This window comes from Scyliorhinus torazame, chromosome 18 (assembly GCF_047496885.1).
Source record: "Scyliorhinus torazame isolate Kashiwa2021f chromosome 18, sScyTor2.1, whole genome shotgun sequence".
NCBI lineage: Eukaryota > Metazoa > Chordata > Chondrichthyes > Carcharhiniformes > Scyliorhinidae > Scyliorhinus > Scyliorhinus torazame.
The window spans coordinates 120,290,677-120,316,444 of record NC_092724.1 but is presented as its reverse complement, the minus strand read 5'-3'; the positions used below and the strand labels follow the sequence as shown (position 1 = coordinate 120,316,444).

The 25,768-nt window shown below is 48.9% G+C and overlaps 1 protein-coding gene across 5 annotated transcripts in view; it reads right to left on the bottom strand.

The window, feature by feature from the left end:
* Nucleotides 1–14,596: 14,596 nt before the first annotated feature.
* The window catches only part of LOC140395466 (protein HEATR9-like), a 154,098-nt gene continuing 142,926 nt past the window's right edge, over nt 14,597–25,768 (bottom strand). For all 5 annotated transcript variants that reach the window (XM_072483242.1, XM_072483246.1, XM_072483245.1 and 2 more), the window contains 2 exons: nt 23,842–23,933; nt 14,597–19,159 (listed from right to left, as the gene is read on the bottom strand). In XM_072483242.1, the coding sequence (XP_072339343.1) occupies nt 19,096–19,159; nt 23,842–23,933 (156 nt within the window). In that variant the 3' untranslated portion in view covers nt 14,597–19,095. The remainder of the gene's footprint in view (nt 19,160–23,841; nt 23,934–25,768) is intronic.

Sequence of the window (25,768 nt, the reverse complement as noted above, 5' to 3'; positions counted from 1 at the left end):
CAGTTTCGACAACATTTTAAACTGCTTTCCCTAAACTCTCTTCACTGGCCCCTATCTAAAATGATCACCTTTTCTTACCCTCTGTGTTGGACCCAACATTTAAATCATGGAAAGTGAAGGGAATTGAACATTTTGCTGGCCCAAATCGTGGATGGGAGGTTTGCCAGTTTTAGGAAGTTGGCGGACAAATTTCAGCTATCCAACTCTAGCCTTTTTTGTTATTTTCAAGTTGGTGACTTCTCTCGTAATGCTTTCCCTTCCTTTCCTGAAAAGTATTTTATCCTTGGCTCAGTCTGGCAAGGGGTCTATCTCAGACCATATTCTCTAATCTGAACCCTCCCATCTAAGTAGGGTAAGGGAGAAATGGAGAGTGAACTGGGCCTAGCTATGCATACTAGCAGGATTTGGAAGGAGGACCTTTACAGGGTCAACTCCATGTACTTATGTGCCCGGTTAAACCTAATTCAGTTCAAGGTGCTGCGTAGGACGCACTTGACCAAGGTGAGGCTGAGTGTTTTTTTTTCCAAACGTTGAGGACAGATGTGATCACTGTTCGCTTGCCCCAGCTGACCATATGCATATGTTTTGGTCCTGCCCCAATCTCGCCAGCTTCTGGGCTTCCTTTTCAGCAACATGTCAGAGACACTCCGTTTTAAATTCTTCCCATGTCCGCTGGGAGCCATATTTGGGGTTTCGGATTCACTGGCAATTCATCCTGTGGTAGAGGTAGATGTTGCCTCACTGATAGCCCGGGAGAGGATACTGTTTGGTTGGGGGGTCCCACATTCTGTCCAGTGCCTCTGGCTGGTTAGGGGACTTAATGACCGTCTTCACTTACAGAAAATTAACTTCACCATCAGGGGCTCAGTGGAGACGTTCTCCCTGAGATGACAACCATTTATTTTGTTCTTTAAGGATCTAGGAACCGTCAGCTGTTTGGGGTTTTAGGTATAGTGTTTAAGTCAATTAATTTTTTTCTTGTTGTTTGTAAAGTTGTAATTCTAATTCTGTATCATTCCATATCAATTTCTATCTTGTAAAATAGATGACCATTTCCTCCTACACAACTTGCTATCAACTGATGAATGTTCTCTGCAGTTTGTACTGGAGTCTTTAATGAGGTTTAATATATAAACTGACTGTTGCTTTAAGATCAAGCTGAATTGAACAGTATAATGATCACAGCATCTAAATTGACTTCTATTCATCCATGCAACAGGCAACAGCTAAAGGTTACGCATACTACAATGTAGCAGATTAGGAACAGGAGGAGGCCATTCAGCTCCTAAATACTGTTCCATAATCAATGGGTTGACCATGGCTGCCCTCTACTTCAACTCAAAGAACAAAGAACAAAGAAATGTACAGCACAGGAACAGGCCCTTCGGCCCTCCAAGCCCGTGCCGACCATACTGCCCGACTAAGCTACAATCTTCTACCCTTCCTGGGTCCGTATCCTTCTATTCCCATCCTATTCATATATTTGTCAAGATGCCCCTTAAATGTCCCTATCGTCCCTGCCTCCACTACCTCCTCCGGTAGTGAGTTCCAGGCACCCACTACCCTCTGCGTAAAAAACTTGCCGCGTACATCTACTCTAAACTTTGCCCCTCTCTCCTTAAACCTATGCCCCCTAGTAATTGACCCCTCTACCCTGGGGAAAAGCCTCTGACTATCCACTCTGTCTATGCCCCTCATAATTTTGTATACCTCTATCAGGTCGCCCCTCAACCTCCTTCGTTCCAGTGAGAACAAACCGAGTTTATTCAATCGCTCCTCATAGCTTATGCCCTCCATACCAGGCAACATTCTGGTAAATCTCTTCTGCACCCTCTCTAAAGCCTCCACATCCTTCTGGTAGTGTGGCGACCAGAATTGAACACTATACTCCAAGTGTGGCCTAACTAAGGTTCTATACAGCTGCAACATGACTTGCCAATTCTTATACTCAATGCCCCGGCCAATGAAGGCAAGCATGCCGTATGCCTTCTTGACTACCTTCTCCACCTGTGTAGCCCCTTTCAGTGATCTGTGGACCTGTACTCCTAGATCTCTTTGACTTTCAATACTCTTGAGGGTTCTACCATTCACTGTATATTCCCTACCTGCATTAGCCCTTCCAAAATGCATTACCTCACATTTGTCCAGGTTAAACTCCATCTGCCATCTCTCCGCCCAAGTCTCCAAACAATCTAAATCCTGCTGTATCCTCAGACAGTCCTCATCGCTATCCGCAATTCCACCAACCTTTGTGTCGTCTGCAAACTTACTAATCAGACCAGTTACATTTTCCTCCAAATCATTTATATATACTACAAAGAGCAAAGGTCCCAGCACTGATCCCTGTGGAACACCACTGGTCACAGCCCTCCAATTAGAAAAGCATCCCTCCATTGCTACCCTCTGCCTTCTATGGCCTAGCCAGTTCTGTATCCACCTTGCCAGTTCACCCCTGATCCCGTGTGACTTCACCTTTTGTACTAGTCTACCATGAGGGACCTTGTCAAAGGCCTTACTGAAGTCCATATAGACAACATCTACTGCCCTACCTGCATCAATCATCTTAGTGACCTCCTCGAAAAACTCTATCAAGTGAGTGAGACACGACCTCCCCTTCACAAAACCGTGCTGCCTCTCACTAATACGTCCATTTGCTTCCAAATGGGAGTAGATCCGGTCTCGAAGAATTCTCTCCAGTAATTTCCCTACCACTGAAGTAAGGCTCACCGGCCTGTAGTTCCCGGGATTATCCTTGCTACCCTTCTTAAACGGAGGAACAACATTGGCTATTCTCCAGTCCTCCGGGACATCCCCTGAAGACAGCGAGGATCCAAAGATTTCTGTCAAGGCCTCAGCAATTTCCTCTCCAGCCTCCTTCAGTATTCTGGGGTAGATCCCATCCGGCCCTGGGGACTTATCTACCTTAATATTTTTTAAGACACCCAACACCTCGTCTTTTTGGATCACAATGTGACCCAGGCTATCTACACCCCCTTCTCCAGACTCAACATCTACCAATTCCTTCTCTTTGGTGAATACTGATGCAAAGTATTCATTTAGTACCTCGCCCATTTCCTCTGGCTCCACACATAGATTCCCTTGCCTATCCTTCAGTGGGCCAACCCTTTCCCTGGCTACCCTCTTGCTTTTTATGTAAGTGTAAAAAGCCTTGGGATTTTCCTTAACCCTATTTGCCAATGACTTTTCATGACCCCTTCTAGCCCTCCTGACTCCCTGCTTAAGTTCCTTCCTACTTTCCTTATATGCCACACAGGCTTCGTCTGTTCCCAGCCTTTTAGCCCTGACAAATGCCTCCTTTTTCTTTTTGACGAGGCCTACAATATCATTCGTCATCCAAGGTTCCCGAAAATTGCCGTATTTATCTTTCTTCCTCACAGGAACATGCCTGTCCTGTATTCCTATCAACTGACACTTGAAAGCCTCCCACATGTCAGATGTTGATTTGCCCTCAAACATCCGCCCCCAATCTATGTTCTTCAGTTCCCGCCTAATATTGTTATAATTAGCCTTCCCCCAATTTAGCACATTCATCCTCGGACCACTCTTATCCTTGTCCACCAGTACTTTAAAACTTACTGAATTGTGGTCACTGTTACCGAAATGCTCCCCTACTGAAACATCTACCACCTGGCCGGGCTCATTCCCCAATACCAGGTCCAGTACCGCCTCTTCCCTAGTTGGACTGTTTACATATTGTTTTAAGAAGCCCTCCTGGATGCTCCTTACAAACTCTGCCCCGTCTAAGCCCCTGGCACTAAGTGAGTCCCAGTCAATATTGGGGAAGTTGAAGTCTCCCATCACCACAACCCTGTTGTTTTTACTCTTTTCCAAAATCTGTCTACCTATCTGCTCCTCTATCTCCCGCTGGCTGTTGGGAGGCCTGTAGTATACCCCCAACATTGTGACTGCACCCTTCTTATTCCTGATCTCTACCCATATAGCCTCACTGCCCTCTGAGGTGTCCTCTCGCTGTATAGCTGTGATACTCTCCTGAACAAGTAGCGCAACTCCGCCTCCCCTTTTACATCCCCCTCTATCCCGCCTGAAACATCTAAATCCTGGAACGTTTAGCTGCCAATCCTGCCCTTCCCTCAACCAGGTCTCTGTAATGGCAACAACATCATAGTTCCAAGTAGTAATCCAAGCTCTAAGTTCATCTGCCTTACCCGTAATGCTCCTTGCATTAAAACATATGCACTTCAGGCCACCAGACCCGCTGTGTTCAGCAACTTCTCCCCGTCTGCTCTGCCTCAGAGCCACACTGTCCCTATTCCCTAGTTCTCCCTCAACCCTCTCACCTTCTGACCTATTGCTCCCGTGCCCACCCCCCTGCCATACTAGTTTAAACCCTCCCGTGTGACACTAGCAAATCTCGCGGCCAGGATATTTATGCCTCTCCGGTTTAGATGCAACCCGTCCATCTTATACAGGTCACACCTGCCCCGGAAGAGCTCCCAGTGGTCCAGATAACAGAAACCCTCCCTCCTACACCAGCTGTTTAGCCACGTGTTTGTCTGCTCTATCTTCCTATTTCTAGCCTCACTGGCAAGTGGCACAGGGAGTAATCCCGAGATTACAACCCTCGAGGTCCTGTCTTTTAACTTTCTGCCTAGCTCCCTGAACTCCTGCTGCAGGACCTCATGCCCCTTCCTGCCTATGTCGTTAGTACCAATATGTACAACGACCTCTACCTGTTTGCCCTCCCCCTTCAGGATTCCCTCTACCCGTTCGGAGACATCCTGGACCCTGGCACCAGGGAGGCAACATACCATCCTGGAGTCTCTTTCACGTCCACAGAAGCGCCTATCTGTTCCCCTGACTATAGAGTCCCCTATAACTATTACTCTTCTGCGCTTTGACCCTCCCTTCTGAACATCAGAGCCAGCCGTGGTGCCACTGCTCTGGCTGCTGCTGTTTTCCCCTGAGAGGCTATCCCCCCCGACAGTATCCAAAGGGGTATATCTGTTCGAGAGGGGGACAACCACAGGGGATTCCTGCACTGACTGCCTGCCCTTTCTGGTGGTCACCCATTTCTCTGCCTGCACCTTGGGTGTGACCACACTTACATAACTGCGATCTATGACGCTTTCTGCCACCTGCATGCTCCTAAGTGCATCCAATTGCTGCTCCAACCGAACCATGCGGTCTGTGAGGAGCTGCAGTTGGGTGCACTTTCTGCAGATGAAGCCATCCGGGACGCTGGAAGCCTCCCGGACCTGCCACATCTCACAGTCAGAGCACAGCACCCCTCTAACTGACATTGCGTCAATTAATTAAAATTAAAATGTGTCTTTTTTTTTAATATAAATACTTTTTTTTTTTTTAAATTACAAAGTTACTGTCAACTATCTGTTTCCTAGCACTAGATTTCTAATAGAAATGCGATAGCTAACTATAATATTCTCCGATCCCTGGCTTAGATATCCTCTAAATTATAATTAAGTTATTATGTTTAATTAGTTCCCAAATACTCAAAAAAATTTAGGTTAGAATCCCAACCAGCCACTCAGGTCACAGCTTTTCTGTGATGTCACTTCAGTTTCCCCCCGACACACACAATTTGAAAAAAAGGTATAAAAGTAAAAATCACTTGCTTACCTTCTGAGATGTTCTCAGGTTCTCTCGCTGACAGAGACTGCTCCTCCACCTCCTATCCTTGACCTGCACAATGCTAATAATATAATAATATAATATGGCACTTACCTTACACCAATGGGTCTTATTATTAGGTTAGAGGAGGAGGGTGGGTGGGAGACACTACACGTGTAGTGTCTCGGGTTTCCTCTCCACCAGAATTTATTGGGGGGGGACTTGCCAGAGGTCGAACTTCCGGTTCCCGCCGAAATCCAAAGGGCTGCTCCTGTAAAGGTAAGGTTTTTAAACTCACTACTCACCTCCAAGAAGGCCCCTGCGCACCGCTGCCGCCGAAATCCAAAGGGCTGCTCCTGTAAAGGTAAGAGCTTTTAAACTAACTACTCACCTCCAAGAAGGCCCCTGCGCACCGCTGCCGCCGAAATCCAAAGGGCTGCTCCTGTAAAGGTAAGAGCTTTTAAACTAACTACTCACCTCCCAGAAGGCCCCTGCGCACCGCTGCCGCCGAAATCCAAAGGGCTGCTCCTGTAAAGGTAAGGTTTTTAAACTCACTACTCACCTCCAAGAAGGCCCCTGCGCACCGCTGCCGCCGAAATCCAAAGGGCTGCTCCTGTAAAGGTAAGAGCTTTTAAACTAACTACTCACCTCCAAGAAGGCCCCTGCGCACCGCTGCCGCCGAAATCCAAAGGGCTGCTCCTGTAAAGGTAAGGTTTTTAAACTCACTACTCACCTCCAAGAAGGCCCCTGCGCACCGCTGCCGCCGAAATCCAAAGGGCTGCTCCTGTAAAGGTAAGAGCTTTTAAACTAACTACTCACCTCCCAGAAGGCCCCTGCGCACCGCTGCCGCCGAAATCCAAAGGGCTGCTCCTGTAAAGGTAAGGTTTTTAAACTCACTACTCACCTCCCAGAAGGCCCCTGCGCACCGCTGCCGCCGAAATCCAAAGGGCTGCTCCTGTAAAGGTAAGGTTTTTAAACTCACTACTCACCTCCAAGAAGGCCCCTGCGCACCGCTGCCGCCGAAATCCAAAGGGCTGCTCCTGTAAAGGTAAGAGCTTTTAAACTAACTACTCACCTCCAAGAAGGCCCCTGCGCACCGCTGCCGCCGAAATCCAAAGGGCTGCTCCTGTAAAGGTAAGAGCTTTTAAACTAACTACTCACCTCCCAGAAGGCCCCTGCGCACCGCTGCCGCCGAAATCCAAAGGGCTGCTCCTGTAAAGGTAAGGTTTTTAAACTCACTACTCACCTCCAAGAAGGCCCCTGCGCACCGCTGCCGCCGAAATCCAAAGGATTTGACATTTAGTTCCATAATCCTTTGTAGAAGCCAACTATTTTCTAATACACCTGATAGGTAAAAGATAGCTATTTAGTGTAAATATTAAGCCCCAGTTTTTAAATATGCATTTTAAATTCACTCATAACCTCAGGTCATCTCAAAACATACAGAGACACAAAACAGCATGAAACAGCATAATTCCATTATAGATTAAAACAGCACATTTTCAAGACTGTTTGACACTATACTTGTGCTGTCAGATCAAGGACAGAGCAACACCAAAGCCAAAGCCATAGTAATATGAAGGCACATTATTCACAATGCAGATAACAGCTAAGTCAGCAGAAGACAGTTTAAGCTGGCCGCGATAACAGCACAGAATCGCATTCCATAACATGCACAAGTATTCAGACATGAAATAATTAAAACTAATGTTGCACATTGAAGATTGACAGCTAACCATCAAATCAAACTCATTTGATTCTAACCCAAACCAATTAGGATTACACAGGGGTGTAGATAGATAGCGAAAGACTGATATGATTTAGTATAACCGTGTGGGTCCGTACGGCCATTTTTATCCGGATCATTCTACCCTTTGATCTAAATTATTCTCTATCTCTATACTTTCACTTTTCCACTCTAACTCTTGAAGTAAATGCAAGGTGTTTGCCGTAAGCAAGAAACCATTTCTGTATTATTTTAAAAGTTAAATTGTGTACAAGTTGCTTCTCTTTAAGTCCTTTTTGCTAACCGGACTTATTAGAGAATAAGGTTTAAGTGATTCTCCATTGTAATTAAATAGAGGCAATAAACAATTCTTATTTGCACCCGAGAACCTTTAACTCAAATTTCTACTGAGTTTTAGTGTTCGCAAGTGCCACTAAATTAGCATGGTAGATCTCTTTCAATTGGCGTAGTTGGCAAAAGGGGAGGAGCCAGCCTGGAAGAAATCAGAAGACCGAAGAAAGACCAGAAGGACGGAAGACCCAAAGAAAAATGGCTAGACTGGGGTAACCCAGTCTTTTTCACCCATTAAAAGTCTTAAAGCTGCATCAAGCAGTGCTTCGATCCCTTAGAAAGGACCTTTTTCAGACTGTGTTAATTCAATCGGGTGCCGGTCGTTGATAAAACGGGACTGAAAAAATAGTCGCGGTAGTGAACACAGATTACATCACCCTCCCTAAATGTCAACAATACAATGATGTCCTTGTAATAGTGGATAAATTCTCTAGATGGGTGGAAGCTGCTCCAGCTAGAAGAGGGACAGCTGCCCATACAGCCAAAGTGCTATGCAAAGACTTTATTCCCAGATGGGGAGTGTAGCGCACAAAGACTCCGTGAGACGAATAGAGTGAAGTCGATGAGGCTTTATTAAGCGTGTCTGTTCCCCAGCAGCCCGATAGTAAACTGGCCTGCGGGGGAAGGCACCGGCTTATACTTCGCCTTCAGGGCGGAGCATGAGGTCAACGGCCAACCAGGACCCGGGATCTGTCAGCCAATGACATTAGGGCTTCCAGTCCCACATGACCCCCAATACATACTACCACATTCACCCCTTGTCAAAAATGAACCCGGCGGGGTGATGCTTCGTATGGTGGTAAGGGTTTACAGGGCTGGTCCTGGGAGGATAGAACAGTTACATGGTAGTACAGTATTGGACAGTATCGTCCTGTTACAACTATTTACAGAGGGTATAGGAAAAACAAAATGTTCATTGGACAGTCCATCTTTGTTTTACATCGACGCCACGAGTCGGTCGGGCGGTCTGGTCGTCCGTGTCGATCGCCTCGGCCCCGGCGGTGGTGGTGGTGCTTGTACCAGCGTTGTCGCCTCCGGGAGCCGCACGGTTTCAGCTGTCGGTGCAAAGGGGAGGGGGACTGATCCTCCTGGGAAGGGGGCGGTCGCGGGGTGCGGCGGTGGCAGGAAGGGGGGCGGTTGGGTTGATGGTGTCGGGGGGGGTGTGCGTGGTGCCGGCGGGCGCCAGATCCCGCAGGGAGACCGTGTCCTGTCGGCCGTCGGGGTACTCCACGTAGGCGTACTGGGGGTTTGCGTGGAGGAGGTGAACCCTTTCGACCAACGGGTCCGCCTTATGTGCCCGCACGTGCTTTCGGAGCAGGATGGGTCCTGGGGCCACCAGCCAGGTCGGCAGCGACGTTCCAGAGGAGGACCTCCTAGGGAAGACAAGGAGACGCTCGTGAGGCGTTTGATTAGTGCTTGTACATAATAACGACCGGATGGAATGGAGAGCGTCCGGGAGGACCTCCTGCCACCGTGAAACTGGGAGATCCCTGGACCGTAGGACGGCCTTCCAGACCGTGCCGTTCTCCCTTTCTACTTGCCCGTTCCCCCGGGGGTTGTAGCTGGTCGTCCTGCTTGAAGCTATGCCCTTGCTGAGCAGGAACTGGCGCAGCTCGTCACTCATGAAAGAGGACCCCCTGTCGCTGTGGACGTATGCGGGGTAACCGAACAGCGTGAAGATGCTGTTCAGGGCTTTAATGACTGTGGCCGCGGTCATGTCGGAGCAGGGAATGGCAAAAGGGAAGCGGGAGTATTCGTCCACTACATTAAGGAAATACGCGTTGCGGTCGGTGGAGGGGAGGGGCCCTTTGAAATCGAGACTGAGGCGTTCAAAGGGGCGGGAAGCCTTAATCAGGTGCGCTCCATCTGGCCTGAAAAAATGCGGTTTGCATTCTGCGCAGATGTGGCAGTCCCTTGTGACTGTACGGACCTCCTCTAAGGAGTATGGGAGATTGCGGGACTTGATGAAGTGGTAAAACCGAGTGACCCCCGGGTGGCAGAGGTCCTCGTGGAGGGCTTGGAGGCGGTCAATTTGTGCGTTGGCACATGTGCCGTGGGATAGGGCATCGGACGGCTCGTTCAGCTTTCCGGGCCGGTACAAGATCTCATAGTTGAAGGTGGAGAGTTCGATCCTCCACGGCAAGATCTTGTCGTTCTTGATCTTGCCCCGCTGTGCATTATCGAACATGAAGGCTACCGACCGTTGGTCAGTGAGGAGAGTGAATCTCCTGCCGGCCAGGTAATGCCTCCAATGTCGCACAGCTTCCACTATGGCTTGGGCTTCCTTTTCCACTGAGGAGTGGCGGATTTCTGAGGCGTGGAGGGTTCGGGAGAAGAAGGCCACGGGTCTGCCCGCTTGGTTAAGGGTAGCCGCTAGAGCTACGCCAGAGGCGTCGCTCTCGACCTGGAAGGGGAGGGACTCGTCGATGGCGCGCATCGTGGCCTTTGCGATGTCCGCTTTGATGCGGCTGAAGGCCTGGCAAGCCTCTGTCGACAGAGGGAAAGTCGTGGTCTGTATTAGGGGGCGGGCCTTGTCTGCGTACTGGGGGACCCACTGGGCGTAGTACGAAAAGAACCCCAGGCAGCGTTTCAGGGCTTTTGGGCAGTGCGGGAGGGGAAATTCCATGAGTGCGCGCATACGTTCGGGGTCGGGGCCTATTATCCCATTGCGCACTATGTAGCCCAGAATGGCTAGCCGATCGGTGCTAAAAACGCACTTCTCCTCGTTGTGCGTGAGGTTCAAGGCTTTGGCGGTCTGGAGGAATTTTTGGAGGTTGGCGTCGTGGTCCTGCTGATCGTGGCCGCAGATGGTTACATTGTCGAGGTACAGGAACGTGGCCCGTAACCCATGTTGATCAACCATTCGGTTCATCTCCCGTTGGAAGACCGAGACCCCGTTTGTGACGCCAAAAGGGACCCGTAAGAAATGGTATAATTGCCCGTCTGCCTCGAAGGCTGTGTACTTGCGGTCACTTGGGCGGATGGGGAGCTGATGGTAGGCGGACTTGAGGTCCACGGTGGAGAAGACTTTATACTGGGCAATCCGATTGACCATGTCGGATATGCGGGGGAGAGGGTACACGTCTAGTTGTGTGTACCTGTTGATGGTCTGGCTATAGTCAATGACCATCCTTTGTTTCTCCCCTGTCTTCCCTACTACCACCTGCGCTCTCCAGGGACTATTGCTGGCCTGGATTATGCCCTCCTTTAGTAGCCGCTGGACTTCGGAGCGAATGAAGGTCCGGTCCTGGGCGCTGTACCGTCTGCTCCTAGTGGCGACGGGTTTGCAATCCGGGGTGAGGTTCGCAAACAAGGACGGGGGTTGCACCTTGAGGGTGGCGAGGCCGCAGATAGTGAGTGGGGGTATGGGGCCGCCGAATTTAAACGTAAGGCTCTGTAGGTTACATTGAAAATCTAAGCCCAGCAAGGTGGGGGAACAGAGTTGGGGAAGGACGTTAAGTTTGTAGTTTTTGAATTCCCTCCCCTGTACCGTTAGGGTAACTATGCAGAATCCCTGGATCTGTACGGAGTGGGATCCTGCAGCTAGGCAAATCTTTTGTGCGCTGGGGTAGGTAGTTAAGGAACAGCGTCTTACTGTGTCGGGATGTATAAAACTTTCCGTGCTCCCGGAGTCGACTAGGCATGGCGTCTCGTGGCCGTTAATTAGGACCGTTGTCGTCGTCGTCTGGAGAGTCCGGGGCCGAGCCTGATCGAGTGTAACCGAAGCGAGCCGTGGTTGTAGTAGTGGGGTGGGGTCCGTTGTTGCCGTCCAAGATGGCGTCGGGGATGGACAAAATGGCCACCCCCATACATCGCACGTGGCTGAGGGGGTCACAAGATGGCGTCGGGGGTGGACAAAATGGCCGCCCCCATGCGTCGTACAGGTCGGGGGCGGTCCAAGATGGCGGCGCCCCTCCTCCCCTCGTGGTGGTCGGGACCCAAAATGGCGGCGTCTGCGGGTCGCACATGGTGTACTGGGGGGTCTGGGAGCGCTAGGACCTCGCGGAGTTCCTGCACTGCGAGCGCCAGGGCCGCGGGCGCTAGGACCGCGCGGAGCTCCCTCGCCGGGGACAGCGGTGGTCGGGGCCCAGGTCGGCGGCGCCGGCGGGTCAGTCGTGGGGCCGCGAGCGCTGGGACCGTGCGGAGCTCCCTCGCCGGGGACAGCGGTGGTCGGGGTCCAGGTAGGTTGCGCCGGCAGGTCAGGCGTGGGGCGCGGGACGGGGGTGAGGGCCCAGGTCGGCGGCGCCGGCGGGTCAGTCGTGGGGCCGCGAGCGCTGGGACCGTGCGGAGCTCCCTCGCCGGGGACAGCGGTGGTCGGGGTCCAGGTAGGTTGCGCCGGCGGGTCAGGCGTGGGGCGTGGGACGGGGGTGAGGGCCCAGGTCGGCGGCGCCGGCGGGTCAGTCGTGGGGCCGCGAGCGCTGGGACCGTGCGGAGCTCCCTCGCCGGGGACAGCGGTGGTCGGGGTCCAGGTAGGTTGCGCCGGCGGGTCAGGCGTGGGGCGCGGGACAGGGGTGAGGGCCCAGGTCGGCGGCGCCGGCGGGTCAGTCGTGGGGCGCGGGACAGGGGTGAGGGCCCAGGTCGGCGGCGCCGGCGGGTCAGTCGTGGGGCCGCGAGCGCTGGGACCGTGCGGTGCTCCCTCGCCGGGGACAGCGGTGGTCGGGGCCCAGGTAGGTTGCGCCAGCGGGTCAGGCGTGGGGCACGGGACGGGGGTGAGGGTGGCGTTAGGGATGCAAAAAAAACCCTCCTCTCCGTGGAGAGTGTTGGCCGGCACCCAAATCGGGAGCGCCGGCGGCGGGTCGTACATGGGCTGCGGGGAGGGGGGTTGGGGAGCGTATGCGGCGTGCAGGGCTCCCAGTTCTCCCGGGACCGCGGTGGTCGGGACCCAAAATGGCGGCGTCTGCGGGTCGCACATGACGTGCTGGGGGGGTTGGGAGGCATAGGCTGCCTGTAGGGCTCCCTGTGGCCCCGGGACGGCGGCGACCTCGCGGGATCGGCACACCACCGCATAGTGGCCCTTTTTCCCGCAGCTTTTGCAGATGGCTGCGCGGGCCGGACAGCGTTGTCGGGGGTGCTTCGCCTGGCCGCAGAAATAACAGCGGGCGCCCCCGGTGCGACTCGGCGTTTGGACTGCGCAAGCCTGTGGGGTGTCCGGGGGGGGGGGGGGTAGGGGGTTTGCCGCAACGGGTACGTACGGGGCCCAATGGCCTGCCGCGTGGTCGGGGCCGTAGGCGCGGGTATTACGCGCGGCTACGTCCAGCGAGGCTGCCAGGGCCCGTGCCTCTGAGAGTCCTAGCGACTCTTTTTCTAGAAGTCTTTGGCGGATTTGGGAGGATTGCATACCTGCCACAAAAGCGTCGCGCATTAACATGTCCGTATGTTCGTTTGCATTCACCGACGGGCAGCTGCAGGCTCTTCCCAAAATCAGCAGCGCGGCGTAGAACTCGTCCATCAATTCTCCGGGAGCTTGCCGTCTTGTCGCGAGCTGGTAGCGAGCGTAGATTTGGTTAACTGGGCGAACGTAGAGCCTTCTCAGTGCTGTGAACGCCGTCTGGAAATCGTCGGTGTCTTCAATGAGGGTGAAAATCTCCGTGCTCACCCTCGAGTGCAGGACCTGCAGTTTTTGTTCGTCTGAGACTCGGCCTGTGGTCGATCTGATGTAGGCCTCGAAGCAAGTCTGCCAGTGTTTGAAGGCTGCTGCCGCGTTCACTGCGTGGGGGCTGATCCTCAGGCATTCTGGAATGATCTTGAGCTCCATAGTCCTTTTTAGGCACGCTTAATAAATTGTAGCGCACAAAGACTCCGTGAGACGAATAGAGTGAAGTCGATGAGGCTTTATTAAGCGTGTCTGTTCCCCAGCAGCCCGATAGTAAACTGGCCTGCGGGGGAAGACTCCGGCTTCTTATACTCCGCCTTCAGGGCGGAGCTTGAGGTCAACGGCCAACCAGGACCCGGGATCTGTCAGCCAATGACATTAGGGCTTCCAGTCCCACATGACCCCCAATACATACTACCACAGGGAGTACCAGCTAGCATTGACTCAGACAATGGAACCCACTTTACAGGTGCTGTTTGTAAGGAAATCTGTTGACTGGAATTTACACTGTCCTTATCATCCACAATCATCAGGACAAGTGGAACGTATGAATCGAACTTTGAAAGAAAGACTGTCTAAATACAGCCAGGAAGGCATGAATTGGGTCCAAGCTTTGCCAATAGTATTATGCGGTATTAGAGCTACACCAAACAGAACAATAGGCCTGAGTCCATTTGAAATCATCAGAGGCAGACCAATGTCTCTGCCAGGAACTATTGATTTGTGGAAAGCAGACTGTCATTTAATGAGTGATACTTTGCTAACTTATTGTCAAAATCTAACAAATGCTGTTAGTTTTGCCTCTCAACAGGTGTTAGCTGCGTGAGGAGATCCTCCAGAAGGTGGGCACGACCTGGTGCCCGGTGAAGAAGTGTACGTCAAAAAGCTGCAAAAAGAACCCCTAGGATCGAAGTGGGAAGGACCATTCATAATCCTTCTCACCACCCAATCCGCTGTAAAGTTAAAAGGAAAGAAAAGTTGGATCCACGCATCACATGTGAAGCGCGCGTATAAATATTAAGATCTGTAAAATGTTTACCGTAATATTCATTTTCAGTTATTTGATTGGTTTTGTAAATGTTATACCAGAACTGAATAACACATTCCTTCACACATCTAAGATATATGCTAAAATGTCAACATTTCCAATTGTTGGGTATGCATTGCAACCCCTACTAACTCAGGAGAAGGCATTCCCTTCTTAACTATTCCTTTTAGTGCTTCAGAAACAGCAGAATGGTACATCTATCAAAGTGTCCCTCGCTCTGTAGTGGTCCGTTCTGGAGCATATTCATGTGAAAAAGGAACGTACAAGATTTATTTACAGAAATTTATTAACTTATGGAAATCTGCAGGCTATCCACTAAACACCTTTTCGGGATGGCACCAACTTAAATATAACCCTAACAATAATCCTCAATATATTGGCCTCCCAACTAATATTAAACAAAAAGGATCAATATGCCTCATTAGTAAACACTCTAAAGGGATGTAAATAGGCAATAGTGTTGGTACTAATTATTTGGATGTTAACACAGATTATGAATGTACGCAAAATTTATTACAAAGAACTAAACGACCCTCAACAATAACAGGCATACGTAACATCACAAATAATAAATCATTCTCAGATCATTGGTACTTAGAAGGTATTTACTTACATTCTGCTTATAATGGGACTTATTTTATTTGTGATGATAGAGCATATTCCTGGCTCCCAAAATACTGGTCAGGATCTTGCTATATAGGATACCGAGTACCTGCCATCCGTTATCTTCCTCATCTCCCTTATGTTTCAGAACCAACCACTCGAAGAAATAAATGTTCCATAACCTTATGAGTTGCAATTTATGCTAGAGTTATTCCTTTCTATTGGGAAATAAGGATGGGCAATGAATTGAATAAAATAACAACCATCATACAAAACGTAACCGATTACACCGCCACTGCCCTAGATAACATTTCTGACGAAATGAAAGCAATTCGAACCGTGGCATTACGGGCAGCACGGTCACATTGTGGATAGCACAATTGCTTCACAGCTCCAGGGTCCCAGGTTCGATTCCGGCTTGGGTCACTGTCTATGCGGAGTCTGCACATCCTCCCCGTGTGTGCGTGGGCTTCCTCCGGGTGCTCCGGTTTCCTCCCACAGTCCAAAGATGTGCAGGTTAGGTCATGATAAATTGCCCTTAGTGTCTGAAATTGCCCTTAGTGTTGGGTGGGGTTGCTGGGTTATGGGGATAGGGTGGAGGTGTTGACCTTGGGTAGGGTGCTCTTTCCAAGAGCCGGTGCAGACTCGATGGGCCGAATGTCCTCCTTCTGCACTGTAAATTCTATGATCTATGATTACAAAATCGAATGGCACTTGACTATGTGTTAGCTGAAAAAGGTGGCACCTGCGCCCTGATTGGTGCGGAGTGTTGCACTTTCATTCCAGATAACTCAAAACAAGTTAAAGATCTGGCATCACACATCCTAAAAGAAATCAAGAAACGTGATCCACCCCCAGTTATCTCTCTCTGGGATAAACTTTGCGGGTGGTTGGGATACACTGGAATGTCCACAGTAAGAATAATCTTATTCTCCTGTGTAGCTGGATTCATCGTTTACATAACATGCCAATGTATCAAGTGCATCAAAGAACTATTCGCTAAACGCAAGGGCCCAACTGTCAGAATGATTCAAACTAACCCAACTGCACCACCATTAGATGAATTAAAAATTAAGAAATGATTCTTTAAGAATGATAATTTTTGCTGAAATGCCTGTAATGCAATGCTTGCCCACTCTATTGTTTTAAAACTGCAATGACAATATGAATGAGTTATTCTTTGCGCTTTTACCTATCCTATCGCATTATTGGTGTCTTTATCTTATTGTGATATATCTCACTTATTCTTTCAATTTATCAAAGCGGGGACTGTTGAAGCCAACTATTTTGCGAATACACCAGATAGGTAAAAGATAGCCCAACAATTGCCAATTTCAGTTTTAACATATTCAGTTGACCTTCAACCTCGATAGCTTTTAGGGGAAAGAGAATTCCCAATCTTCTTTGTGTGATGGAGCCCTTCCCTAAGAATTCCAAATCTTCATCACGTCAACCTGAACAGCCTGGCTCTAAGTTTAAGGTTCTGTTCCCTTGTTCCGAATTCTTCCATCAGAGGGATGAGTTTCTATCGACCCGACAGAATCCTTTACTCAGGTTAAATACCCCAATTAAATTACCCCTTATTGTCTACATTTAAGACGATGCAAGGCTAATATTTTATATACCCTGTCTTCATAATGTAACACGTTTTAGTCCTGTTTTCATTCATGTGAAACTGCAATGCATCCCCTCTAGTATGGTGTAGTGTGCAGAACTGAAGACTGTACTCTAAATAAATTTTACCACACCGTTATATTACTGCAACGTATCTTCTGCCCCCATTATACTTGCTTCCTTGAGATAAAAGTCAACATTTCATTTGCCTTTTTAATTTTTTATGTACCTATCCATTAGCCTTTACTGATTCCTATACTTCAATCCCTAAATCTCTCTGCCCTTCCACCATTCCTCGCTTTTCATCATTCAGAAAATACTCTCACTCCATCATTCTTTGGTTCAAAGTGATTTACCCCCAAAGTGAGTATCGACGCAGTTGATCACATGTACATACATTTCCACAATGCGTTCAGAGGAGGAACAAAGAGGGGGAAATGAAGTTGTCCTGAATAGAACACCATCACTATTTCGTTAGAATGCCTCCCTGAATTTGCGGGTGGAATCCCGAGAACCAGATGTGAGTCTGAATGGATAGGATGTTTGTGTGTGTGTATCCACATTGACAAGTGATCGAACAGTGAAAAAGACATTTGAGAGATGATAGTGGGGTTGCTACCACAGTCATAAAGAGCACCCAAATTGTTTTAATATCAGCGCTGTAAACTTCAGGTTTATCTTGTTCTGAGGTCAAACCAGATTAAGCCAAGCCAACTCAAATGTGAGATGATTGTATATGCATTGTAGCAGTGCCTCAGTGCCCCAGTCTAACACCTTGGAGTGCCAAGTCTCAGGGTACCTGTGTAAGAATTCAGGGTGTGAACGCATTATCTCAGGGTGCCAGTGTAGTGCCTTACAGAGTAAGTATAATGTTTTGGGGCACCAATGTAGTGTTTTGCAATGCCAGTGTAGAGATGTAGTGTGCCAGTCTCGCGTCTTAGGTCCAATGAATCTTAATGGGTGCCGATGTAGTGTCGCAGTTTGCCAGTGTGTAATCGCACTCTGCAAGTATAACGTTTTGGAGCACCAGTGTAGTGCCTTAGGTGCCAATGTACTGCATCATTTCGGAGTGCCAGTTTAATGCTGCAGTGGTGCTAGTGTATCGTCCTAGTGGTCCCTCAGTGGTGCTGGTGTCTCACTTCAGAATGTCATTGTAATGTTATGTGCTGTACGTGTAATGCTTCTGGGCATCAATGTAGTGGCCTGGAGTGCTAGAGTAATTCCTCAGGGTACCAGTGTATCACCTTGGGGTGCGAGTATATTAATTTGGGTGCCACTGTATCTTCTATAGGTGCTAGCATAGTGTCTCATGTTGTGAGTATGATGTCTCGGATTCCAATGTGGTGTGATGATGTGCCAGTGTAGTGTCCTCAGGGTGCCAGTGTGGCATTGCAGGGTGTCAGTGTGGCATCGCAGGGTGCCAGTGTGGCATCGCAGGGTGCCAATGTAGTGTCCTCAGGGTTTCAGTGTGGCATTGCAGGGTGTCAGTGTGGCATCGCAGGGTGCCAGTGTGGCATCGCAGGGTGCCAATGTAGTGTCCTCAGGGTTTCAGTGTGGCATTGCAGGGTGCCAGTGTGGTGTCTCAGGGTGTCAGTGTGGCATCACAGGGTGCCAGTGTGGTGTCTCAGGATGCCACTATGGCGTCGTCAGGGTGCCAGTGTGGCATTGCAGGGTGCCAGTGTGGTGTCTCAGAGTGCCAGTGTGGCATCGCAGGGTGCCAGTGTGGTGTCTCAGAGTGCCAGTGTGGTGTCGTCAGGGTGCCAGTGTGGTGTCTCAGGGTGCCAGTGTGGTGTCGTCAGGGTGCCAGTGTGGTGTCTCAGGGTGCCAGTGTGGTGTCGTCAGGGTGCCAGTGTGATGTCTCAGGGTGCCAGTGTGGTGTCACAGGGTGCCAGTGTGACATTGCAGGGTGCCAGTGTGGTGTCTCAGGGTGCCAGTGTGGTGTCGTCAGGGTGCCAGTGTGGTGTCTCAGGGTGCCAGTGTGGTGTCTCAGGGTGCCAGTGTGGTGTCACAGGGTGCCAGTGTGACATTGCAGGGTGCCAGTGTTGTGTCGTCAGGGTGCCAGTGTGACATCGCATGGTGCCAGTGTGGTGTCGTCAGGGTGCCAGTGTGACATCGCATGGTGCCAGTGTGATCTCGTCAAGGTGCCAGTGTGGTGTCGTCAGGGTGCCAGTGTGGTATCGTCAGGGTGCCAGTGTGGTATCGTCAGGGTGCCAGTGTGGTATCGTCAGGGTGCCAGTGTGGTGTCATCAGGGTGCCAGTGTTGTGTCATCAGGGTGCCAGTGTGGTGTCATCCGGGTGCCAGTGTGGTGTCATCCGGGTGCCAGTGTGGTGTCATCAGGGTGCCAGTGTGGTGTCGTCAGGGTGCCAGTGTGGTGTCGTCATGGTGCCAGTGTTGTGTCATCAGGGTGCCAGTGTTATGTCATCAGGGTGCCAGTGTGGTGCCATCAGGGTGCCAGTGTTGTGTCATCAGGGTGCCAGTGTGGTGCCATCAGGGTGCCAGTGTGGTGCCATCAGGGTGCCAGTACATTTCTCCTAATTGACATGGAGGGATTAAAAATGTTCTTTCTGATTTTTGGATGTCTTTTCAAGGCTTTTCAGTGCTCTTTGGGCCTCTCTGCAACGAGAGAAACAATTGATTATTCACATATTATAATTGAAAATCATGTAATCATTTTAAATTCTAAGTCAAAACAAAAGATTTTGTGCATTCAATGAATTAAAGACAGGCCTAGACATTGGAATCCCATTGAAACATAGTTCAGGCCTTCAGTGAAAGGTCCATATTCTTAGTTCACTCAAGTTCAATTTGATACAGCTTAATGCTATAAACAGTTCTAGCTATCGGATTAAAACTTAAAGTGATCTGCTGTTGTTCTCTGTGAACGCAGGTGGCAAAAACGTAACAGTGCGACACCCTTCTCCAGTAATGGCACAAGTATAGGGGTTGGTTTAGGACATTGGGCTAAATTGCTGGCTTTGAAAGCAGACCAAGGCAGGCCAGCAGCACGGTTCGATTCCCGTACCAGCCTCCCCGAACAGGCGGCGGAATGTGGCGACTAGGGGCTTTTCACAGTAACTTAATAGAGGCATACAAAATGATCAGGGGGTTGGATAGGGTGGACAGTGAGAGCCTTCTCCCGCGGATGGATATGGCTGGCATGAGGGGACATAACTTTAAACTGAGGGGTAATAGATATAGGACAGAGGTCAGAGGTAGGTTCTTTACGCAAAGAGTAGTGAGGCCGTGGAATGCCCTACCTGCTACAGTAGTGAACTCGCCAACATTGAGGGCATTTAAAAGTTTATTGGATAAACATATGGATGATAATGGCATAGTGTAGGTTAGATGGCTTTTGTTTCGGTGCAACATCGTGGGCCGAAGGGCCTGTACTGCGCTGTATTGTTCTATGTTCTATGTTCATTGAAGCCTACTCGTGACAATAAGCGATTTTCATTTCATTTCATTTCACAGATCCGTATTCACACTCATCGTTCCCAGTATCCCAGGAGGAAACAGCCTGTGGCAGAAAGGCTGACCCCTACAACAGAAAATTACTAAAGGACAATTAGAGATACCCGAGGTAGTTGAGCAAAATGTTCTTGAGATGTGGGCCACAAGGCCCATTCCCAGTTGTCCCAAGGACATTAAGAGCCAACCACTTATTGTGAGACTGGAGTCATGGGAGAGCCTGACCACGTGGGGACATCAGTGAAACAACAAAAGACTTGCATTTCTACTGATCCTTTCATGGCTTTAGGATGTCTCCCAAGTGCTTCACAGCCAGTGCTCCTAAAGTCTAATTGCTGTTGTAAGGTAAAGTAAAACGTCACACACAGCAATCTGATAATCTAGTGATGTTGAGAGACAAACTGTTGGTCAGGGGACTGGAAGGACACCCCTGCTCTTCCTTAAAATAATGTTGTGGAATAATTTTCTTGGTAGGGTTTGACATCATATCAGCCAGAAAATTGGAAATGTCAGAACAGAAAGATATCATCAGGCTGAGAATATTTTTGGTGGCATGTAGAGCATAACGTGATTTCAAACCTTGGCCAATGCTAAGCCTGGAAATAACTGAGCAGTTACATGGTTCTTTCCTGGACAATAATGTGTGTCTGTGGTACAACTCCTAAAGGCTGATTTAGGAGTAGTAGCTGACCAACCTGCTCTCTTAATACTATAAGACCATAACACGTAGGAGTAGAAGTGGACCATTCGGCCCATTGAGTCTGCTCCGCCATTCAATATAATCTGATTATAATCCTCAACTTCTCTTTCCCGCCTTATCCCCAAACTAATTAAAAATCTGTCTATCTCAGCCTTGAACATGCTAAACAACCCAATCTCTAAAGCTCTCCGCAGTAAAGAATTCCACAGATTCACTACCTTCTGACAGAAGACGTTCCCCCTCATTTCCATCTTAAATGGGTGACCCCTTACTGTGAGATTATGCTCCCTGGTCCAAGACTCTCCCACAAGGGGAAAAAATGACTCAGCATCTACCCTGTCAAGCTCACTGAGAATCAATAAGTCTCAATAAGGTCACCTTTCATTCTTCTAAACTCCAATGTGTACAGGCCTAACCTACTCAACCTCTCCTCATAAGAAAATCCCTACTCACTCCACACCTGGATCAAGCTAGTGAACCAATCTGCTCTCTTAATACTATAAGACGTAGGAGTAGAAGTGAAACTTCAGCTAGAGTAAGGGTATTGAGAATTTGGAGCTGAGTGGGAATTCGGTGCTGAGGGGAAAGAGATGCTCATCATCGGGAGGAGTGGAGAGGAGGACCTCCAAGGGAGACTCGAGGGCAAGTGAGAGATAGAAAGAAATCGAACTGTGATGCCACAGCCAGCAGGTACGTGATTGGGTGGTGACTGGTAAGTAGTTTTTCTTTTATTTTTTCTCTTGGCATTGTAGTTGTTGTTGTCACTTAACTTGATGGTTAAGTAATGGCAGGAGATCCCAGACCCATGTCATGCTCCTTTTGTGCGATGTGGGAATTCAGGGACCCTTCTGGTGTCCCTGGCTCCTTCACGTGCCAGAGGTGTGTCCAACTGCAACTCCTGTTAAACCGCTTGACGACTCTGGAGCTGCGGATGGATTCACTTTGGAGCAGCCATGATGCTGAGGAAGTTGTGGATAGCACGTTCAGTGAGTTGGTCACACTGCAGTTAGAAATTACGGAGGGAGATAAGAAATTGGTGACCACCAGACAGAGGAAGAGTAGGATGGCAGTGCAGGGATCCCCTGCGGCCATCTCCCTGCAAAATGTTTTGGATACTGTTGGGGGAAGATGGCTCACCAGGGGAAGGTGGCAGCAGCCAGGTTCATAGGACCGTGGCTGGCTCTGCTGCACAGGAGGGCAGGAAAAAGAGTGGCAGAGCTATAGTGATAGGAGACTCAATGGTAAGGGGAATAGTCAGATGTTTCTCAGGACGCAAGCGAGACTCCAGCATGGTATGTTGCCTATCTGATGCAAGGGTCAAGGATGTCTCGGAGAGGCTGCAGGGCATTCTGGAGGGGTAGGATGAACAGATAAGCTGTCGTGGTGCATATAGGCACCAAAGATATAGGTAAAAAACGTGATGAAGTCCTACAAGCTGAATTTAGTGAGACAGGAGTTAAACTAAAAAGTAGGACCTCAAAGGTTGTAATCTCAAGATTGTTAACAGTGCCATGTGCTAGTCAGGCTTGAGGGATTGCAACGAGATCTTGATCAATTAGGCCAGTGGGCCGATGAATGGCAAATGGAGTTTAACTTAGATAAATGTGAGGTGATGCATTATGGCAGATCGAATCGGGACAGGACCTACTCAGTTAATGGTAGGGTGTTGGGGAAAGTTATAAAACAAAGAGATCATGGAGTACAGGTTCATAGCTCCTTAAAGTTGGGTCACAGGTGGACATTTTGGTGAAGAAGGCATTCGGCATGCTTGGTTTCATTGGTCAGAACATTGAATACAGGAGTTGGGAAGTCTTGTTGAAGTTGTACAAAACATTAGTAAGGCCGCACATGGAATACTGTGCACAGTTCTGGTCACCCTGTTATAGAAAGGATATTATTAAACTAGAAAGAGTGCGGAAAAGATTTACTAGGATGCTACCAGGACTTGATGGTTTGAGTTATAAGGAGAGGCTGGATAGGCTGGGATTTTTTTCCCCTGGAGAACAGGAGGCTTAGGGGTGATCTTATAGAGGTCTATAAAATAATGAGGGGCATAGATAAGGTAGATAGTCAACATGGGGATGTCTAAAACTAGAGGGCATAGGTTTAAGGTGAGAGGGGAGAGATACAAAAGGGTCCAGAGGGGCAATTTTGTCACACAGAGGGTGGTGAGTGCCTGGAACGAGCTGCAGTATAGGTAGCTACAATTTTGTCTTTTAAAAGTATTTAGACAGTTATATGGGTAAGCTGGGTATAGAGGGATATGGGCCAAATGCGGGCAATTGGGACTAGCTTAGAGGTAAAACTGGATGGCATGGACAAGTTGGGCCGAAGGACCCGTTTCCATGCTGTAAACCTCTGACTCTATAACCTTCTCTGGATTGTCTCCAATGCCAATATATCGTTCCTTAGTTAAGGGGACCAAAACTCACTAGTGCCTTGTATAGTTTTAGCAAGACTTCCCTATTTTTATACTCCATTCCCTTTGAAATAAAGGCCAACATTCCATTTGCATTTCCTAAACCCTGCTAAACTTGCATGCTAGCCTTTTTGTGATTTATGCGTGAGGACCCCCAAATCCCTCTGTGCTGCAGCTTTTACTGCAGTCTTTCCCCATTTAAATAATATTCAGCATCTTTATTCTTCCTACCAAAGTGCATAACTTCACATTTCCGTACCTTATATTCCATCTGCCAAGTTTTTGCCCACTCATGTAACCTGTCTGTAGACTTTTTGCATCATCCTCGTTATTTGCCCTTCCACCTATTTTTGTATCATCTGCAAACTTGGTTATGATACATTCACTTCCCTTGTCCAAATGATTAGTATGTATTGTAAATAATTGTGGCTCCAGCACTGATCCCTGTGGCACTCCACTAGTTGCAGATACCATCCTGAAAATGCCCCTCTTATCCCAACTCTCTGTCTTCTGTTAGTTAGCCAAGGGGAGGGGACCTGGGCTGTTCTTCCCATTCTGTAAGCCAACGAATGTAAATGACTCTTTCTGAGATCAGCTAACTTCACCCCAACTGGAAATCGAGCTCTGCACCACCAATTCAGCTAGACAGAGTTGTGTCTTTCTCTTGTATGTGACACTTTAGTTCTTTCCCCCCCGCCCCTACAGTACCTGGCCAGTGGTCCCTCTCCAAGCTGTCGGTTCAACAGACTGCGCTTCACGTGCTCACTATTCAGATGGAGTCGGGCAAAGGCCCGTATTATCTGCAAGAAATAGGAATGTCCGATTTATCCATGGCTGCAGGAGAACATGACAGGCTGAGCATTTAAAATCAAAAAAAATAAAAGTTAAAGAATATAATTTTTAATGAATAATCTTTATTGTCACAAGTAGGCTTGCAATGCAATGAAGTTACCGTGAAAAGCCCCTAGTCGCCACATTCCGGCGCCTGTTCGGGTATACAGCGGGAGAATTCAGAATGTCCAAATTACATAACAGCACGTCTTTCGAGACTTGTGGGAGGAAACCGGAGCACCCGGAGGAAACCCACGCAGACATAGGGAGAACGTGCAGACTCCGCACAGACAGTGATCCAGCCGGGAATCGAACCTGGGACCATTGCGCTGTGAAGCCACATGCTAATCACTGTGCTACCAGCAATGTCCAACAGCACGATAAAGTACTTGACTAAAGCTTCCTTTGACCTCATCAAACTGAGGGGTGTTGGGGTCAGAAAGCTGGGCATAAGGCAGGTACAACAAGGGTTAGCTACAGAGTAAAGCTCCCTCTACATTGTCCCCACCAAACACTCCCAGGGCACGTGGTTAGATATAGAGTAAGGCTCCCTCTACACTATCCCCATGAAACACTCCCAGGGCAAGTAAAGAACGGTAGATACAGAGTAAAAGCTCCATCCACACTGTATCCAGCCTCATAATAGTCCCATCTACTGCACTAGTATGACATTTTCCCAATTTCCCTATGCACACCACACTATGCTCCCTGTGAATGAGATCCTGTGCAGAATTAGAGGTTTACAACCATGCCCCTTGTTCAGTGATAAGCTCAGTCCTTCGGGCCAACTTCCCCTTACTCTCTGCTCAGCCAAGCCAACTGCGTCACCCCAGGGGACACCCTGGTCAAGTGTGGAAGTCCATGGTGCAACCCTAGCTAAGATGAACTAACTCAGCACAGGCCCTTTATAACTGGATCCTACATTGGGAAATGCCTTTCCAAGCTACATCACTGGAGGGAGCACTCATTATTATCAGCTCAATTTACTGGTATGGTCAGAAAATCTAAGTAAAGGGCGGCACGATGGCGCAGTGGTTAGCACTGCTGCCTCCAGAGCCAAGGACCCGGGTTCGATCCCGGTCCCTGTCCATTTGGCATTTGCACATTCTCCCTGCGTCTGCGTGGGTCTCACCCTCACAACCCAAAGATGTGCAGAGTAGGTGGATTGGCCACGCTAAATTGCCTCTTAATTGGAATTTGTTTTTCTAAAAGGCTTTAAGAGTATCTAAGAAAGCTGATAGGAAAGAAAAACAGATACTCCAGCTGTTGGAAATCTAAAATAGAAACATTCAGTCGGTCAGACAACACCTTTGCAGATAATTAATAGGTTAATATATCAGAAGTTAGTCTGGCCCCTTCACCAAATCACCAGAGTCGCCCACTCATCCAGCTTGATGATGCTGGTGTCTAAAGAGCACACAAGCATCTTCCCATCCACCCCCATATCCCTATATTTCCACCCTCCATGGCTTTCTCTTTGCACCCACGTTGTATCACATCTGATGTACCAAACCTAAGGAGTGTCACGGCCTAACTTTCCCCCTCCCTGATGCATCGCTTTGTTCAAAGCTCAGACCGCAGCTCATCAACTCTGCACTAAGGTTCCTCGAGCTGCAGGTTTAATTGCCCTAGATCACAAGAGGTTTCCACCAACTCTCACATGCTTCAGTTGCAAAGTGTCTCCTTCCCTGCCATCATTATTTTGTTTTATTTAACTAAGTAGGTTTCAAGTTTTGAAATAATTTTCAATGATTGTAGTTATATTATGGAGTTTGAGGGAGTAGCTCTTTTAATAAAGAATGAG